Source organism: Chiloscyllium plagiosum, chromosome 13, assembly GCF_004010195.1.
Source record: "Chiloscyllium plagiosum isolate BGI_BamShark_2017 chromosome 13, ASM401019v2, whole genome shotgun sequence".
In the NCBI taxonomy this organism is placed as follows: Eukaryota; Metazoa; Chordata; class Chondrichthyes; order Orectolobiformes; family Hemiscylliidae; genus Chiloscyllium; species Chiloscyllium plagiosum.
Genome location: NC_057722.1, coordinates 10,207,065 through 10,227,269, shown reverse-complemented (window position 1 = coordinate 10,227,269; position 20,205 = coordinate 10,207,065). Strand labels below are relative to the sequence as shown.

General features: G+C 41.9%; 1 protein-coding gene across 1 annotated transcript in view; it reads right to left on the bottom strand.

The window, feature by feature from the left end:
* Nucleotides 1-20,205, bottom strand: part of kif1aa (kinesin family member 1Aa) — a 320,981-nt gene that overhangs the window by 137,285 nt on the left and 163,491 nt on the right. Inside the window, exons 14-16 of the mRNA XM_043702906.1 lie at nt 5,615-5,826; nt 3,621-3,700; nt 3,351-3,426 (exon numbers count right to left, since the gene is read on the bottom strand). Of these exons, the coding sequence (XP_043558841.1) occupies nt 3,351-3,426; nt 3,621-3,700; nt 5,615-5,826 (368 nt within the window). The remainder of the gene's footprint in view (nt 1-3,350; nt 3,427-3,620; nt 3,701-5,614; nt 5,827-20,205) is intronic.

Genomic DNA, 20,205 nt, shown 5'->3' with positions numbered 1-20,205 from the left:
CAGCTATACAGGACATTGGTTAGGCCACTGTTGGAATATTGTGTGCAATTCTGGTCTCCTTCCTATCAGAAAGATGTTGTGAAACTTGAAAGGGTTCAGAAAAGATTTACAAGGATGTTGCCAGGGTTGGAGGATCTGAGCTACAGGGAGAGGCTGAACAGGCTGGGGCTGTTTTCCCTGGAGTGTCGATGGCTGAGGAGTGACCTTATAGAGGTTTACAAAATTATGAGGGGCATGGATAGGATAAATAGGCAAAATCTTTTCTCTGGGGTCGGGGATTCCAGAACTAGAGGGCATAGGTTTAGGGTGAGAGGGGAAAGATATAAAAGAGACCTAAGAGGCAACATTTTCACACAGAGGGTGGTACGTGTATGGAATGAGCTGCCAGAGGATGTGGTGGAGGCTGGTACAATTGCAACATTTAAGAGGCATTTGGATGGGTATATGAATAGGAAGGGTTTGGAGGGATATGGGCCAGGTTCTGGTAGGTGGGACTAGATTGGGGTGGGATATCTGGTCGGCATGGACGGGTTAGACTGAAGGGTCTGTTTCCATGCTGTACATCTCTATGACTCTATGACTCTAAGTCCACACCGACCCACCGAAGTACAACCCACCCAGACTCATTCCCCTACATTTACCCCTTCACCTAACACTACAGGCCACTTAGCATGGCCAATTCACCTAACCTGCATATTTTTGGATTGTGGGAGGAAACCGGAGCACCCGGAGGAAACCCACACAGACACGGGTCTTGCCTAAAACCATCAAAATTGGTGTTCCACCAATTTAGAACTTCAACTTTTTAAACCAGTCTATCCTTTTCCATCACTATTTTAAAACTAATGGAACTATGGTCGCTGGCCCCAGAGTGCTCCCCCACAGACACCTCAGTCACCTACCCTGCCTTATTTCCCAAGAGTAGGTCAAGTTTTGCACCTTCTCTCGTAGGTAACATTTTCTTGTACACACTTGTCAAACTCCTCTCCATCTATGGCAGTCCCAGTCTATGTTTGCAAAGTTAAAATCCCCTAACATAACCACCCTTTTATTTTTACAGGTAATTGAGATCTCTTTACAAATTTGTCTCAATTCCTGCCGACTATTGAGGGATCTATCAGACAATTCCAGTCAGGTGATCATTCTTTTCTTATTTCTCAGTTCCACCCAAGTAACTTCTCTGGACGTATTCCCAGGAATATCTTCCCTAACTACAGCTGTAATTTTGTCCTAATCAAAAACGCCACTCACCCTCCTTTCTTGTTCCCCTTTCTATCCTTTCTGTAGCATCGATACCCTGGAATGTTAAGCTGCCAGTCCTGCCCATCCCTGAGCCATGTTTCTGTAATTACTATGATATTCCTATCCCATGTTCCCAACCATGCCTTATGTTCATCTGCCTTCCCTGTTAGGCCTCTTGCATTGAAATAAATGCAATTTATCAATCCTACCTCGATCTCTGCTTTGTTCCTTCCTATCCTGACTGCTGGACTTGCTCCTTTTCCCAAGTGTTCCATTCTCAGATTGATCTCTTTCTTCACTATCTCCCTGGGTCACACACTTCCCCCCTACCTCCCCACCGCCCCCGTCCCCGCCCTCCCTCATCTCCACCTTACTAGTTTAAATCCTCCCGAGCAGCTCTAGCAAATCTCTCTGCCAGTCTATTAGTTCCCTTTCAATTCAGGTGCAATCCATCCTTCTTGTACAGGTCACTTCTACCCCAAAAGATATTCCAATGATCCAAAAATGTGAACCCTTCTCCCCTACAACAGCTCCCCAGCCATACATTCATTTGCTCCATCCTCATCTTGCTACCCTCACTAGCTCGTGGCACCGGGAGTAATCCATATATTACTACCTTCAATGAGCTCCTTTTTAAATTTCTGCCTAACTTTCTATATTCTTTCCTCAGAATCTCATCCTTTTTCCTTCCTATGTTGTTAGTTCCAATGTATACCATAACCTCCTGCTGGTCCCTCTCCCTTTGAGAACATTCTGCACCCTTTCTGAGACATCCTTGATCCTGGCACCAGCGAGGCTACACAATCATTCTGATTTTTTGTTGCCGGCCACAGAAACATCTGTCTGTGCCTCTGACTAGAGAGTCCTCTAACACAATTAATTGCTTGGAACCTGACATATGCCTGACAGAAACCTGGTTGTCTGTGCTACATTCCCCCAAGAGTATCTCATCCCTGACATTTTCCAAAAACGTATACTTGTTTGAGATGGGGATAGACACAGGATACTCCTGCACGACCAACTTCTCTCTCCTACCTTTCCAGGATGTAACCTATCTATCTGACTGTATCCAGGGCTTTTCTCCCTTCCTAGGACTGCCATCCATCTTTAGTCTTCTAGTCATCTCCCAATCTTACCCAAATAAATAAACAAACATTAAAAACCTCCCAAAAGAAATAAGAATTTATTACAATGCGATTAAAGTATCAAACAAACATAGCGCACCCCTTTGCACCTGTATAAACATTGTCTACAGGTGTGAATATGTTAGTTTGTCTCAGAACGTAGCCATATAAAATGGAGTCTGGCTATTTGTTCAATCTGCAGCTGTTGGTGTAGTTGCCCGTGTTGTACCTGGGGCTATGAAGCAGAAATGAGGGAGAATGAAGGACCTGGAGCAGGCATGATGATGTGAGGCATGAGCAAGAAAAGCTAGCTTTCAAAAGCTTCCTGATTCTACAGCAGACTTGCTCCGTATTTAACAAACTGATTTAAATGGCTAGTTCTGACAGTTTTCGGGAAGCCACCTGCCCCAGGAAAAAAAAACGGGAAGGGAAATTTGCATTTCCAGCAGGGATTTAAATTGCGAACCCAATAATCCTGGAAAGTGAGCCACTTTGGCGAAAATGGCAGATGGCGGGAATGGCCTGACAACTTTGAAATTGTTGCCCCATGTGCCTCACCTTTCAGCCTCCTGAAGTGGGATTGCTTAGTGCAGGCTTTGTGGGTGGCAGGGGCTGGTAAAAGTCAGCCTCCTTTTCACTTGAACAAATGTAGTTAATGAGGCGCAGAGAAATTTCCACACATTCTAGCTAAATGCATTTGCTAACTAGAAACAGATTAACTGATTGTTCATCCCCTTGCTGCTATGTGGGATATTGCTTCGGATCTTGCTGTCACCGTTCAATAAATAACAACAAGAGAATGTATTGGTGCATGGGACCTTGGAATGTTTCTGAGGAATATAGAATGGTTAAACATAAATATAGGTTACTTTAATTCGCATATATTACTGGACATTTCTTCATCCAAGTTGCTGAACATTGTCATTCTTAGTGGCCAGTTACTACTGGTCTGACCCTCACGTGTTTCTATCTAACTGAACGTACCTTCTTAGGGGAGAAGACACCCAATGTACCACCATCTTCACGCATGGCCACGCCCATCTCTGCGAGGAGAGCCTCTCTGTAACACAAATTCAAAATTATTGAGAACTTGCTGAAAGGGAAATAAGTTTGATCTGTCAATAGAATTTTGTGAATGAAAGTGTCAAAGGTCGCACAGGGAAGGTCTGGCTAGATTTGATTGAAACTTTTGAAGGTCATGTAAACCCACTGCTTGTTATGATAGATTCTGGGTAGAAATTAGTCATGCTTCACCTTTCCATCCTTATGGCTTCTGTTCTACGTAGCTTTTCTTCCCAGGTTTCATTCAGCTCAGCAATTATCTTCTCTGTCTCCTTTGGGCATAATGCAGAAGTATGAATGCACATCAGTACTCACTTTTAAAATACCATGCTGAAAGAGGTGCTGTGTATTCCCTGAAAGATAGGTGCTTCAGCAACATTTTATATGTGACAATTTCAGTAAGATAGAATGGCTAATCCAATTAACACTTAGCATTGCTGCTATGAAACTCACTGATACATTTCATTCACACAAGGATGCCAGTTTAAAATATCCACATTACAGTAAGTCAACATGTGGTTTCCAGTTTAGCAATTCTATCCACTTCATCAACGGAGGTTTAGCATTGCTATTGACAACTGAAGTGACTGCATCATTCAGCCAAATATATGCCAGAGCACAATAGCCAAGGCATTACCATGGAGACTTTTGCCCATGCGCAGTATGGCATTATGCCAACCAAGACACTGTCCTGGGCAGGCTGAAACCCAATTTTTAAACACCCAGTACAAAACTTGCTAGAAGTTGTCACATAGAATATCATAGTGTGAAGGCACAAGGGATTTGCAGGTCCTTGTGCCAAAATCATAAAGAACTAGCATACAGGTTCAGTGGGTAACAGGGAAGGCAAATGGAATGTTGGCCTTGATTTCAAATGAATGGTGCACAAAAATAGGGAGTTTTTGCTAAACTAAACAAAGTAGAACAGGCAGGAGGCTCGAAGAACACAACAAGCCAGGCAGCATCAGGAGGTGGAGAAGTCACCGTTTTGGGTGTAACCCTTCTTCAGGACTTGGTGTGGGACTGTGGGGAGCTACAGATAAATGGGAGGGGTGTGGTAGGGTTTCAGATGGGGTGAGGGGCAGAGTGGAGAGGTAGTGATAGGTGAACACAGGTAGAGAGTACAGCCTTATAGGTCAATGGGAGGAATGAATCCGGTTGGAAGCTGGAAGGAAGGGTTGGTCAGAGAAATGGAAGGGAGAATGAGGCACTGGGAAGGGAGTCAGGAGATGGGAAGGGAGGTTATTTGAAATTGGAGAACTCAATGTTGAGTCCTGCAGGCTGTAGGCTGTCCAGGCAGAAGATGAGGTATTGGCGCTTGGTAGACTAAAGTTGGATTATGCTCAATTAGAAAGCATACAGTTTTGGGCTCCATCTCTAAGGAAAGATATAATGGTATTGGAGACAGTTTGGAGAAAGTTCACTAGGCTTCTACCAGGTATGGAGGACTATCTTATGAGGAGAGTTGGGCCTGGTCTCACTGGAATTTAGAAGAATGAAAGGTGAAACACCACAAGACTCACAGGAGATTTGACAGGATAAATGTGGAAAAGTACTTCTCCCTTATGGGAAGGTCTAGGACCAGAGGGAAAAAAATCTTAGAATAAGAAGGATCATCCATTTGAGAGAGAGACTAGGAGGAATTTCTTTCTCAGAGGGTAGTGAATCTGTGGACTTCTCTAACACAGAGAGTTATTGATGCTGGGTAATTAAGTGTTTTCAAAGCTGAGATTGATTGATTGTTAATCAGACAAGAAATCAAAGCTTATGAGGAAAAGGCAGGAAAATGGAAGTGAAAGGATGAACAGATCAGCCTTGATCTCATTAACTGGTGGAGCAGACTCAATGGGCTGATTGTTTCTTGGTTTTAGGGTATTAAGATGAGTAGGGATTAGTAATTGTTGAAGAACTTATCAAAGGCCCTGAGAAAGCAGCTTTTAAGGTGAGTTCATCATCCTTTTTTCCTCAATTATTGGTTAAAATACATAGGCTATTGGCTCTAAGGTATGCTGTCTTTGCATTTGACCTACTGACTGAATTGGAAAGCTTTTCCAAATTTATTTCATTCTTTGTCACTTCTACAACCATTCCAATGAACAATGTCATACATGTGTCATGAACACTGGCATTTCCCGTGAACCTTTTTTTGTTACCCTCCCCCAGTGTCACAGTTTGGGTGTGCTTACCTTTAGTCGCTCAATGGCTTCCTCACTACCAGGGGCGATCATCAGCCGGTCATGCAGGCTGGACACTGACCCCGCACGGCTGGACAGAGCAGACAGGGACGGTGAGGGGCTCACTCCAGCCACCATTCCGGACACTGTGGAGAAATTGTCAGCTCGTTGATTGATAGCTGCTATTCTGCGATTACGGTTATTATTCTCTAAATCGTTCACGTCTATGGAAGGAAGCGGGAGGGGTCAGGGAGAAAGAGAGAAAGAAAAGGAAAGAAAGAAAAAATGAAAGTTGGGTAAAATGAACTAAAACGGGATGAGAAATATAAGTTAGAAAGCAGACAGACACCATGAACGTGTGTAAAATGGATCTGTGCTTGAGGGGAAGTCTGGTTGGTGATCCCCAAGCATGTGCCAACTGTTGGTGGGTTTTGATGGTTTCTGACAGCTTAGAATGGACACTTATTATTGCTCAAACTACTCCAAGATAGAAAAGTATCAGAAGACAACTGTGATGCTAAGTCCCCATTCTAATCAACTGGGTGAACTTGTGAACACTAAAAACTCCATTTACTTGGGGCTTTCTGCTGCTCTGTCTTTGCTCACTCCCACTGTGTGGTTTGCTGCCTGTTGTAATTTGGATATTTTCTAAGTTGGCTGCCCCATCCATTTCCCCACTGACCTCTGGCTATACTGTTACATATTGCAGAGTCCGTGGGTAGCAGGTCATGGGGCTGACATCCCTGGACAGGAGGCTCACTCACCCACGACTGGTTTGAGCTGCAAACTTCCCAACAACTTCGGAGGACCTGGCCAATTGGATCAATATGCATTGTGAGACAAAAGGGCTAATTCACAGAAGTTATTTCGGGACAGTCACATAAACTTGGGTCACCAGGGGTCACAATTAAAATAATTTTTTTTTATTTCTATAGCCACATGGAGAAACAAGCTAACACAGCACGTAGTTGAATTGTCACATATAATTACCTCAACCAGAAGCTTTCAGAACATTTCCAGAGGATAACTGCATTGTTTAGGTTAAAAAGAGAAGTATCAGGTTTAAACCTCATGATAAATTGAAAGTACTCGAGCTGCAAAAGTGATAGCATTATATTATACAAGGAAATGCAAAGGATTGGTGTGACAGATCTTGCAGATACTATCACCATGGCAATGTGTCATGTCACCCTCAGTGGCTAATGAATCCTCTCTCTTCTTCCTTTATGAAAGCATAAATGTTCAAAAAGATTGTAGAGACAGACATCCTCCTCCAGCACAACAAGTAAGAGAACAAGAAATGAAGCACTGGAGGCAGGAAAGCCAGGGCCATGGAAATACAGGCTGTACTCACCCAAGAATTTTAAAAACTGGAAGGAGAACGAGCCCATTTTCTCCTTGACTCCATTCCACCATATTAATGTTTGATGAACCCATTATTAAGCTTTTTGATTAAGAAGAAACAATCTGTGGCTATTAATGGGCTGAGCAAATTCATATCCTGTATATAGGGAGTACCTGGAACATTGGGGTGGGATGAGAGAAGTGAGACTGAGGAAGTCAATCAACTCTCTTCACGAAAGAAAAGAAATATGCTTCCAGATTTTCATCTCTCCAACTGGCCTGCAACCTAATAAAAGTTGTAGCAGAGTTTGGTTTAAATGCGGAGATTAAAAATCATGACTTATTTCAGAAAGAAGAGTGCCATTAGAGTTACTTTAAACAAGAGTGACTGAACCCAAGTGCAAACTGTCGGGGTATTATTTCATATTGATGTTTTGTGAAGCTGAATCTTATGATCAATGGAGAAATTAAGAAGATAGGTGGACACAGGATTCCATCTTTCCAAATAAAAAGCACAAAAAACCTTGGCACTGTCACTGAGAAGCAGAACCAAGGATAAAGTATTCTCAGAGCTGAGATGCACAGCAATTGGACACATTTGGAAATTCTATCAAAACACAAATTTATGTGGAAGATGACCTCCTAAAATATATGCAGCATGATCACATGCAGAATGGATTTCCACAGAGAAATATGTAAGGGAACTTAATAGAACTTATACAAGATCACAAAAACTCTATTTGTAGATTCCGAGTTTTGTGCTTGCCGATAAATAGCCAAATTGTGGTTAGACCACTAACGTAAAGTCACCATTGTCCTACAGGACTGCTCTCCCATTAAAGAGAAATGACTGATGGCGGTTGAACCTGAGGGTCACCACGCCTCAAGTGAGGGAAGAGGTTGAGAAGGCAGGACCTTCACAGTAACCACGCCGATACAAGAACTGAACCATCCTACTAGTATCATTCAGCATCACAAACCAGCCATCCAGCCGACTGAGCTAACCAATCCCCAAAACCTCAACCTTATTATGTGCAGCTAGATCTTCAGAAAGAGACGCATTTTTGGAACAGATATTGGAACCCTTGAAAGAACTCCTGTGAAAAAAAGAATCATTTCCAACGGCTTTCAGGGTACAAATACACAGCAGTATCAGGGAAAGTAGAAGATTCAACGGTGGAAGCATTTTGAGAGCATCTGATACAGGGCACAAGCATCGATGTGAAAGAAGGATCATGACCAAAAAGGACTGAGAACAGGGACACGTTCGACATTTATGACAGCAACAAGAATTAGACATCGATAACATGAATGCCCAGGGCATGGTGAACAGTTGTTTCAGATGTGACTCAAAATATCATTATACAATGAGTTGGCCTAAATGGAGTAACAAGTTCTTGAAATGTAAGTTCAGAAGGGGAGGTGCTTAAGTCTGATCAAGCAGAAGCAATTGAACTGGTCACAGTACTTAGTTCAGTAATGAATATCCTAGTCACAGATGGTATTCAATTGCAATGAATGCACATCCCCACAGTGTTTGGAGTGAATTGGCTAAAATGTTACCTAAATTCTTTAAATAATAAGGATAAAAGTAAGATTAAAGGATTTAAGATTTCTAATTTGAAATTTCTAAATTAGGGACGGCATGGTGGCGCAGTATTTAGTAGGGACCCTGGTTCAATTCTAGCCTCAGGTGACTGTCCGTATGGAGTTGCACATTCTCCCTGTGCCTGTGTGTGTTACCTCCTGGTGCTCTGGTTTCCTCCCACAATCCAATGATGTGCAGGTTAGATGGATTGACCATGCTAAATTGGCCGTAGTGTCTAGGGATGTGTAGGGTAGGTGGATTAGCCATGAGAAATGCTGGGTTACAGAGATAAGATGGGGGGGTGGGTCTAGGTGGGATGCTTTTCAGAGGGTTGGTGCAGAATCAATGGGCAGAATGGCCTTTTTCCAAACTTTGGGGATTCTATGATTCTAAATGCTTCACGTTTGGGAATGAAAGCACATTTAAGTCTTTAAAAATAATGGTAAGTCTCTATAAAAGTGCTGGAGGAAACCATCTTATCAGCATAGAACTAGTATTAAGTGAAATACTCTCACAGTTGAGCAGGCTGTCATTGAAAAAGGCTCATAGGAAACTGGATCGTGGAACACGACAAGTGTCCAGACCTTATTGTATTACCTTAATGAGACCTAACATCTCCAATCAAAATATTAAAGAACTGTTAGTAGTATTAAGGAAAAAAGGCTAATTGTTTTAAAACTACAATTTAAAATCTTGCTAAAGGCTTCAGAAATAAGGGACACTGAGTGCAGAGTAAAGTTATGGAGATCAACAATAAATGTGTTGTTTGTAAATATATAGAGGGACAATACCACAGCCCATTGTGAGTCTCCAGCTCTTAAGAAATTTTAATAAAGTTGTAGTATTGGAGTTGAAGATTTCGAATGAAGTAAAAAATATTTTCATGTTGTACTTTGTCAAGAGAGCAACTAGATCATCAGCATACAATGATGTATGGAAAAGAAGAGAACATGATAGTGGACCAGATAATGGAGAGATGAATGGAGGCTGGATTGAAGGCACCGGTTAAATCTCTGATTGACATATGCTAAATGAGTGTTCGACTCACAACTTGGGAAGGGAACCACAATTAGTTCCATTTCTTCTGAATATTTGAATGTTGGACATGGAGGAAGAAGGGCCTTCAGTAAGACTGAGGTTTCGGAAACAAAAATCAACAAGTGTCATGGCAGCATATAAGGACGTCAGAGATAAATCTTAAGTAGTGGGGGGGCATGGTAAATTACAAAAAACAAGGGTAGAAATTGTAGAAAGGTTATAGCAAAGTTATAGGTAGTGACAATAAAGCAGTAGTTTTTACAGCATGGTGATTGACCTGTTAAAGTACATTCCATGAAATTAATTGCTACTGGTTATATATTCACAGAATCTGACCAAGTAACAGCAAGTGAAAATACACCATACCATTAGATATACATATGCTGGACAATTACAAGGAATAGATTCTGATTGAACATATACACACTGATACTGAAGATGACGACAGCTCCTAAAAGTTGGAAGTGGAGTCACACACATGCCGAAGGGGCCAGTGAATGGAGGGATGCCACCAATACTGGGAGAGTAGGGAAAGCCAGTGGCAAATGCAAAAATTGGCTAAATGTGCAAAGGACAGAAGGTAAGATCGATAAACTAGCAAAATGTGGAAGGTCAGGAAGTGGACCCGGAAGCAAGCGTGGTCCAAGAAAAAAAAAGCACTGGCTGGTTAAAGGAACCCAGGTTCCTAGAAGGAGCTATCTTGTAGAGGTAGTTCAGAATGAGATCAATGGATGAGTAGAGGTCATAGTTTGGCAAGAACAAGGACCATGAACAAGTGATACCATGAGAAGTAGAAGTCCTTGTAATTGAGAGGTTTCAGTGGCTGTGAACAAATTAAAAGATAAGTTGATAAGGGATGTCCTTCAAAATGAATTAGAAGGCACCAGGTAGGGGTCAGCCAGCTTCATCACACAGATGGATGTGCACACAAATTGTACTTTCAGACAACATGCATCAGGCTAAAGCTGGACTAGCAGCTCTGCATTTCAAAGAAAGGCTTAATGATCAACGTGTTAGAGCTGATTCCTGTACACAGAAAAATTGAGCCTGAAGATTTTCTGAGCTATTTTAGCAACATACTGCCGGGAATTGATTATAAAATTATATGTTTTAACAACAGGAAAATGTCTCAAAGAGAAGTCCTTTTGAAGCCACCTCAGGAAGCACTATTAACGGGAAACTGGAAATTAGGTCAGTGTGTTTATGGGTTGAATGGTGCATTGAGGGTTTGTTACTTCTCAGCTAGGTTTAGAATTAAAATGAGATTTATTGTCATGTGTTCTCAAGTACAGGGATACAGGAGTACAGTGAAGAGTGTACAAAGTCACCATTTCCAGTGCCATCTTAGGTACAAAAATACCTAGGTACAACATCTTAGGTATGAATTTAAAAAATAAAGAAATAAAAGTTAAAGGTTCAGCATTACAGTCCTTCTAAAGCAGGGAGTCCACTCTGGGCTTTGCTTCAAGGCCAGGCGTCCCTCAAGTGCATGCTGGCTCAACTGTGCCATCCAAGGAGTGGAGGTAAGAAGAGAGAAAAGAAAGAAGAGAAAGAAAAAAGAATGAAAAGTGGAAAAGTAGGTAAAGAAACAGACATAGTGAATGAGCTCTGGCTTAGGAGCCTATTCAGCCGCCATCTTGGATCATCAGGGTTGTCCTGCTATAGGCAGGATGTACTGTTCAAGATAGACCCAGTGGTATTTTATCAGTGTCGCAAGGAGAAATTAGCAAGCATCTATATGATGCACATTAATGTTTATTGTGAGAGGTTCTGCAGAATTCAAGCAATGTGAGATGGATAAAATTAAAATTAAAATTAGTAGTTAAGCTTCGGAAGCCTGTAAATATGTAGGATTTGATATCACAGCAAGGCAGGGCTAACCTAGGTACACTATGTTACTTAGCACATATCAATCATATCCCAATTAAACAGGCTAGGTTCACTCACAAAGGGAATCCTACATCCAAGGTAGAATTAGACCAGTTAAGAAGTGGATTGGTAAGTTGAACTGTTTGTGCTCTCAGACTAGACCTAAGACCGATAATGGCCTGTTGGAGTTGAGCACCATGTTAAAACATGTAATAGTGAAAAGGTGCTGACAGCATAAAATAAGTTAAATTCAGAAAAATTCACACTCAAATCTCCAACCTTGGGTTACCCAGAAGATAGAAAGTTCACCATTTTTAGTGATGTTTCACATGCCAATCTTCCAGATGGACATTCTAATACAGCATAGTTTATTAGATTCGTAGTGCAAAAGAATAACAAATGTTCGCCACTAGCCTGGAAGCCAAGAGAATTGAAAAAAAGGCTAGTTAAAAGTATATTAATTTCTGAAACACTGGCACAAGTAGAAGTAATAGATATGGGTGTGTACATCTCTAATATCCTGAAGCTGCTCTTCTACTATGGGCAATCTGAGGAAAAATACATTCCCCGAAAGGTTATATGGATAATCATTTTCTGTGGGGAAATGTTCACTTGGCAAAATGCCTCACTGAGTTTTGATTGTGACTTGACATTGGTAATGCTAGAGAATATGAAATCCATGAAAGGTTGGTTGTGTTATATCACACAATATAGAAGAACTTTTAAAAACTGATTAGTTTTGGAAAGGTTGTCAAAAGTTTGAATTTAAAGAAAGGAAGAACATTTGTTAATAATGTTGTGAAGCTTGTAAAAGACTTTATATCAAGTTATGAAGAAATAGGTGTTAGCTATAAATTGTCTGAGCGCATACATATAGGGTGCACCTGATACAGTGGGTGTGAGAATAAGAGGAATAAAACTGAGGAAGTTGATAAACTCTGCACTAAAGAAAAGGTATATGTGACTTGATTTCAATCACTCCAACTGGTATCAAATTTATTAACATGCCATTTAATGTGATCCTTAACCTCAACTCAATTTTTCTGCCCTATTCCCATCTCCCTGTTTCTCTTAGCGTCCAAATTCCTATTGATGTTTCTGCTGTATTTACTCAATATAGCCTGTGGGAACTTGAAAATATTTACAACCATCTTAATGAATAAAGTCCTCCTCATCAAAGTCTGAAATGGCAAACCTTTTATCATCAGATAAAAATTCCATTCTCAGCATCTCTCAAATGTATGTTTCAATGAGATCATCTCCCATTCTTCTAAAGTCCAGAAGGTTTTGGCCCAGTTTATTCAAAGATGGCAGAACTTATTTTTCCATGTTTTCCCAATGTCCTGTAATAATCTTCTCACTTGCTAATGCACAGCTTTATTGTTCTTTGCCACAGTACATGTGTCCATCCAATGTATCTAAGTACTTGCATGTATTTGAGTTCCTCAAGGATGTATGTGCTCCCATTGTAGGAATGCGAACAGAGTTATGTATCCCTGTTTGTGTATGTATCTCAGGCATATCTACTGTCCATCCTATACACATACCTGTTTTTATATTTGTGTACAGTCTATATGATCTGTGTGCCTTATCTGCGCTTCGCTCTATGCGTATGTTTGTCTCTCTTTTGTATGTTACACCTTTGCGTGCAGCACGTGTTTCATGTACATATTTACACCTCATGTATATGTTTGTCCTGTGTCCATGTCTATATCATATTTAGGTATATCGCTCTTGAATGTGTATGTCTCTTGGGTTTGTGCGTGCCCCGCGTATGAGCATGCCCAATTTACATGTGCCTCCCACCTTGGTTAACTTTGTTCATCATTATGTCCTATATATGATCCGCTCCCTATTTATGCAATATTTATGTATACCTACGTGTCCTGTGTGTGAGCCCCATGTTTGTTTTTCACATCTCCCCATGTTAATAAATATCTATAAATGTTCCTTATATGTCCATGTTCTGTGAATGTGCTACTTGAATATAAACCGCCATGTGCCATCTTTGTGTCTGCGTTCCACATATGTATATGTTCCTTGCAAGTGTCTGAGGCCTATGCATATACCATGTGGTGCCTGACGTTTGATTGTATAACCTGAGTTTACGTTGGAGCTGGTTATGTAAATGTCATGGATATTTATTGTTATATCTCCACTGTCATGTTTTTTGCCTGAGATAGAAGTAAGGCTGTCTAACCCTTTAAATTCCACAGAGATGCGTTCACATTGAGGTCTCATAAGTGTTGAGTTGGTAGCACTATAACTTCACGGTTAGATGGATGTGGTTTCCGGTGAATACACTGGTCATGAAGTTCTCTCTTCATGGGTTCTTTGCCTAAAAACAGGTTCTTGGTGATAATTTGCCAACCTACAGTGATGTGTTATGGAAGGGCAAGGAAGCTGATCTTGAGTCTATCTCAGCTGTAACAGGAGAATTGAACCCCATGTGTTGCCATTAACTGATCCATACACTAAATGTCTATCCACCTGAACTAAGTGACCCCTTTGCTGAAATTTAATGGGAACTACTTTGTCATACTTTGTCAAAGAAGTGGCTCCGTACATTGGAGAGGAACAGGAGCCCTCATTCCCACAGCAGGTCTACCCTGTCAACAGCCTTGTTGTGGGTGTGATAGCCAGAGTGCAGTGTGATTCCAGACATCCTGTCCAACTTCTCTGAAACAGCCCAAAGTATAATCAAAATCCACCAACAGCAAGACAGTCCTGTTGTGTGGCAAATTTGGTTGGATGGGATTCAGTAAACATACATCTCGTTCTAAATAAGCGACATTGACATTAGACACAGAGAGCAAGAAAGACAAAGATGGAGCACACGCGCGTGCGCGCACACACACACATACAGCAAATGGGCGATGCACAGCAGAAACATTGCAATAGCATGAGGGGTGCAGTCATGTAGTAAGCCTCTCAGGAAATGGCTCAACACCAGACATGCTGTGCTCTGTCCCGAGTTTTAAAGCAGGATATGTGTTTGTTAGTCTTTAACAGTGGTTCAATCCTTCAGCCCTCTGAGCTCCTCCAATTCTGGTTTAATTTTCTTCATTCCATAATCAATGCTTATGTCTTCAGCTACTAAGGCCCTCAACCCCCAAATGCCCTCCCTCAACTTCTCCATCTCTCCATCTCTTCCTCTTATAAACTACTCCTTCAAACCTACTTCTTTGGGCATACTTTTAGTCATCTCTCCCGTTTTTTTTGGCTTGGTATCAAATTTGATTAATTCAACTTCTCTGAAGTATCTTGGGGCATTTTACAGCTTTAAAGGCACTACATAAATAAAGCGTTTTTGCTATCCCAGTTATTTGATGTCATTAATTTTTATATATCCTTTGAGAACCATTTATCTATTAACACACTCAGTAAGAAAAGAGTAAACTGCTTGTATATCAAGATCCTTTGGCAAAGATGGTCATACCCTGTATATTTTATGCTCGTTTTTTTTAAGTTTAAAAAGAGCACATTAATTCTTAACTTTTAAAAAGCTTTATTTCTGTCTCAGCAAAAGTTGGTGCCTTGGGAGGAGCAATGACAAATTTAAGAGGAAGAGGTGTTAGAGCAAAAATTGTATTAAATGGCTGGTGAAAGATCGGTGGTACACTTAATATATTGAGGGGACTGGTATGTTGTCTAATAATCTATAAAATATCAACCCAAGAGTGCTGGAAAGGCTTGATCACTGAAAGTGTTTAAAGAGGAGGTAGGGTTTTGAAATAGTGGGGAGTTGATGGCTATCATAAGCTCAAGAGGAGTTGAGGCCTGGGGCAGATCAACCAAGATCTTGTTCAATGGTAGGTTGGGTTTGAGGGACCCCAATGGTGCACTCCTGCTCCTATTTCTTATCCAGCCCAATGTTAGTCTGACAGCTCCTATTTCTTATGTCCTTATGTATCCCAATGTTAGTTGACAGTTCCTATTTCTTATGTCCTTATGTATCGCAATGTTAATCTGACAACTCCTATTTCTTTTGTCCTTATGTAGCCCTAACAGCACACCAACACGGGCATATGTGAACGGAATTATAAAGGGGTTATTGCTATAAGATGCGAGGGTAGTGGTGTGGCTATTGTTTGAGCCAGAGCACTGGGTAACCAGGAGTCTGTAGCAAGGGTAGCAGTGCAGAAGCCTTTCAGTTACAGCATGAGAGAAAGCATCCCAAGGAGCCAGTACAACTGTGCGTTAATCTGGTCAGCAATAACAAGGGGAGACTTCAAACCATAGAGCCATACAATATGGAGGAGGCCATTCAACCCATTGCATCTGGGCCAGCTGTCCCACTTTTCTATCTGTTCCTCATAGCCATGCAAATATCTCTTTTGTTATCACTGTGAAAGTTCAATATTGTAATTCTGGTCCCTTTAACTGCAAGGTTACACATCATGAGATAAGGTTTTGTATTAAAACTAAGTTACCTCAAAGCCCACAGATGTGCTATCACTTGGTCAGGTTTGATGCCGTCAGCATTTTGGACAGTGGATAATAGCAGCCGGGTGGCATGGGGGTTACCTCAGGCACAGAATGCCATCTAATGCACAGTGATAAGCACAAATGTTGGGGTGTGGGCAAGTGGGCTCCAGTAACAGAGTGAGGTACTAGATTAAGAGGTGGTAATAGACAGTGGGCACCAGTCACCTTACGCTATTTGAGGAAAGCCATTCCTGGGGTATTCCCCATCACTTGCCATGAGGTGGGACAAAGGCAACCTCTCAGCTACATTACGTCAAACCACGTAGACAAACTGGACTCGGAAATAAAAGCAAACTTAAAGCAAACTTTCTCTCCCGTATGAGTGCCTTGCTAAAGGAGAACACCAATATCCATGATCCATGGGCTGATTCTCTTAAACTAAAATGTTCCTGAGGGTATTGGAGAGGTCTCTATCATGGCATCAATTATGGTCTTTGCTGACTCACATTCACAGCAGTGGTGACTCCATCTCGAAAACCCAAACTCCCAGTTGGTGTTTATGTATAAGGGTTTCCCTGAAATCTTTGCATGGTAATCTATCATAATGAATTGCTGAGACAAGGCTGCTGGGAAAGACCTGATACCTGCAAACAGCAGACATTAAATCACACATACTGAGAGAATGAGGCATTTCTGGGTATGGATGAGTCATTCAGGGAACAACGAGGTAATAGTGCTCCTAATGTAAGAAGATCTAAGTTGGAGGCGGGGGCGGGGTTGCAATATTAGTTGGGCGAGAATGTACCTGGTCCAGTAAATTGAAAATAGTGTTGGAGATTTAGCACTGCAGTAGAACAATGGGCTGCTTTTAAGAAGTAGTTTGGGGGAAGCTGAGGTATAGTCCCAGGCTAATCAAATGCCAAAAGGAGATTAAAGAGGTAGGCCATAAGATGAAACAGAAAAGAAGGCATACACCAGATGTCAGATTGATAATGTAGGTTCGAAATAGGCTGAATATAAAACGTTCACAGGGGAACAGGAAAAACAAGGCAAAGAGTGTGTCTGAGAAGAGACCAGCAGTTAATATAAAAGGGAATCCAAAAATTTTCTACAGGTATATTATTCATATTTCGGTGGAAGGAGAAAGGATCAGATTGATTAGGGAACACAAGGATTTTTGGATGGAGGCAGAGACTAATAACTGAGTACTTGCCAAATAATTTTCCCAAGGCAGGAAATGCTGGCTAAACCATCATGAAAGAGGAGATAGTTGAGACACTGCACAGAGTAGAAATTGATAAAGAGAGGGAATCTTTTCCCCATGGCAGAAAGAGGGCAAACACTTTAGGTGACAAATAAGTACTTTAGAGATGATCTGATGAAAAGGTTTTCCAGCCAGGGAGTGGTAAAGGGTGGTGGGATGTGCTGCTTGAGACAAGTGGTGGAGACAAGTATTCTTGAAACATTTAAGAAGCATCTGCAGTAGATGTGACTTATATGGACTTCAATAAGGCGTTCAACAAGGTTCACCATGGGAGACTGATTAGCAAGGTTAGATCTCATTGAATACAGGGAGAACTAGCCATTTGGACACAGAACTGGCTCAAAGGTAGAATACAGAGGGTGGTGGGTGGAGGGTTGTTTTTCAGACTGGAGGCCTGTGACCAGTGGAGTGCCACAATGATCGGTGCTGGGCCTTCTACTTTTTGTCATTTACATAAATGATTTGGATGCGAACATAAGAGGTACAGTTAGTAAGTTTGCAGATGACATCAAAATTGGAGGTGTAGTGGACAGCAAAGAGGGTAATCTCAGATTACAACAGGATCTGCACCAGATGGGCCAATGGGCTGAGGAGTGGCAGATGGAGTTTAATTCAGATAAATGCGAGGTACTGCATTTTGGGAAAGCAAATCTTAGCAGGGCTTATACACTAAGGTACTAGGGAGTGTTGCTGAACAAAGAGACCTTGGAGTGCAGATTCATAGATCCTTGAAAGTCGCAGGTAGATAGGATAGTGAAGAAGGCGTTTGGTATGCTTTCCTTTATTGGTCAGAGTATTGAGTACAGGAGTTGGAAGGTCATGTTGCAGCTGTACAGGACATTGGTTAGGCCACTGTTGGAATATTGCGTGCAATTCTGGTCCCCTTCCTATCGGAAAGATGTCGTGAAACATGAAAGGGTTCTGAAAAGATTTACAAGATGTTGCCAGGGTTGGAGGATCTGAGCTACAGGGGGAGGCTGAACAGGCTGAGGCTGTATCCGCTGGAGCGTTGGAGGCTGAGGGGTGACCTTATAGAGGTTTACAAAATTATGTGGGGCATGGATAGGATAAATAGACAAAGCCTTTTCCCTGGGGTCGGAGATTCCAGAACTAGAGGGCATAGGTTTTGGGTGAGAGTGGAAAGATATAAAAGAGACCGAAGAGGCAACTTTTTCACACAGAGGGTGGTATGTGTATGGAATGAGCTGCCAGAGGATGTGGTGAAGGCTGGTACAATTGCAACATTTAAGAGGCATTTGGATGGGTATATGAATAGGAAGGATTTGGAAGGATATGGGCCGGGTGCTGGCAGGTGGGACTAGATTGGGTTGGGATATCTGGTCGGCATGGACGGGTTGGACTGAAGGGTCTGTTTCCATGCTGTACAACTCTATGACTCTGGTAGGTTATGGACTACGTGCAGGTAAGTGGGATCAGTGTTGTTTGAAATGTTTTGGTCAGCAGAGACACGGTGGGCTGAAGGGCCTGCTCCTATGCTGTATGACTCAATAAATTTGAAACGGTGGCAGTATTTGAAGTGGATGAGTCATTAAGACTAGATGGGATATATTTGGAAATTGTGAAGGAAGTAGGGAAAGAAATTACAAAGGCACTGACTGTAACCTTCCAATCTTCCTTAGATATTGGGGTGATACCAGTGGAGTGGACAACCAAGCAATTATATCCTTTTTCAAAACAGGGTGGAAAGATATTCCCAGCAAATATAGATCAGTCAGCTTAATCTGGGCAATGGGCAAGCATTTGGAAAGGATAACTCAATACAAAATTTACAATCACACAGACAGTCAGGGCAGGAGGGACAAGGTAGGACTAATAAATTAAACTGCATTTATTTCAATGTAAGAGACCTAACAGGGAAGGCAGATGAACTCAGGGCATGGTTAGGAACGTGGGACTGGGATATCATAGCAATTACGGAAACATGGCTCAGGGATGGGCAGGACTGGCAGCTTAATGTTCCAGGATACAAATACTACAGGAAGGATAGAAAGAGAGGCAAGAGAAAAGGGGGAGTAGCATTTTTTATAAGGGATAGCATTACAGCTGTGCTGAGGGAGGATATTCACAAAAATACATCCAGAGAAGTTATTTGGGTGGAACTAAAACATAAGAAAGGGATGATCATCTTATTGGGACTGTATTATAGACCCCCCAATAGTCAGAGGGAAATTGAGAAATAAACTTATAAGGAGATCTCAGCTATCTGTAAGAATCATGATTTGGAGATGCCGGTGTTGGACTGGGGTGTACAAAGTTAAAAATCACACAACACCAGGTTATAGTCCAACAGGTTTAATTGGAAGCACACTAGCTTTCGGAGCAACGCTCCTTCATCAGGTGATGAAGGAGTGTCGCTCCGAAAGCTAGTGTGCTTCCAATTAAATCTGTTGGACTATAACCTGGTGTTGTGTGATTTTTAAATCTGTCCGAATAATAGGGTAGTTATGGTAGGGGATTTTAACTTTCCAAACATTGACTGGGACTGCCATAGTGTTAAAAGTTTAGATGGAGAGGAATTTCTAAAGTGTGTACAAGACAATTTTCTGATTCAATATGTGGATGTACCTACTAGAGAAGGTGCAAAACTTGACCTACTCTTGGGAATAAGGCAGGGGCAGGTGACTGCCCCCTGTAAAAACGCCATTCCATATTCCCAATCCCTTCGCCTCCGCCGCATCTGCTCCCTGGAGGACCAATTCCAATACTGAACAACCCAGATGGCCTCCTCCTTCAAAGACCGCAGTTTCCCCTCAGACGTGGTTGACGATGCTCTCCATCGCACCTCCGCCCTTGAATCCCACCCCTCCAATCGCTACCAGGACAGAACCCCATTGGTCCTCACCTACCACCCTACCAACCTCCCGATACATTGTATCATCCTTTGTCATTTCTGCCACCTCCAAACAGACCCCACCACCAAGGATATATTTCTCTCCCCTCCCCTATCAGCGTTCTGGAAAGACCATTCCCTCTGCAACTCCCTCGTCAGGTCCACACCCCCCATCACCCCAACCTCCACTCCCAGCACCTTCCCCTGCAACCGCAAGAAAT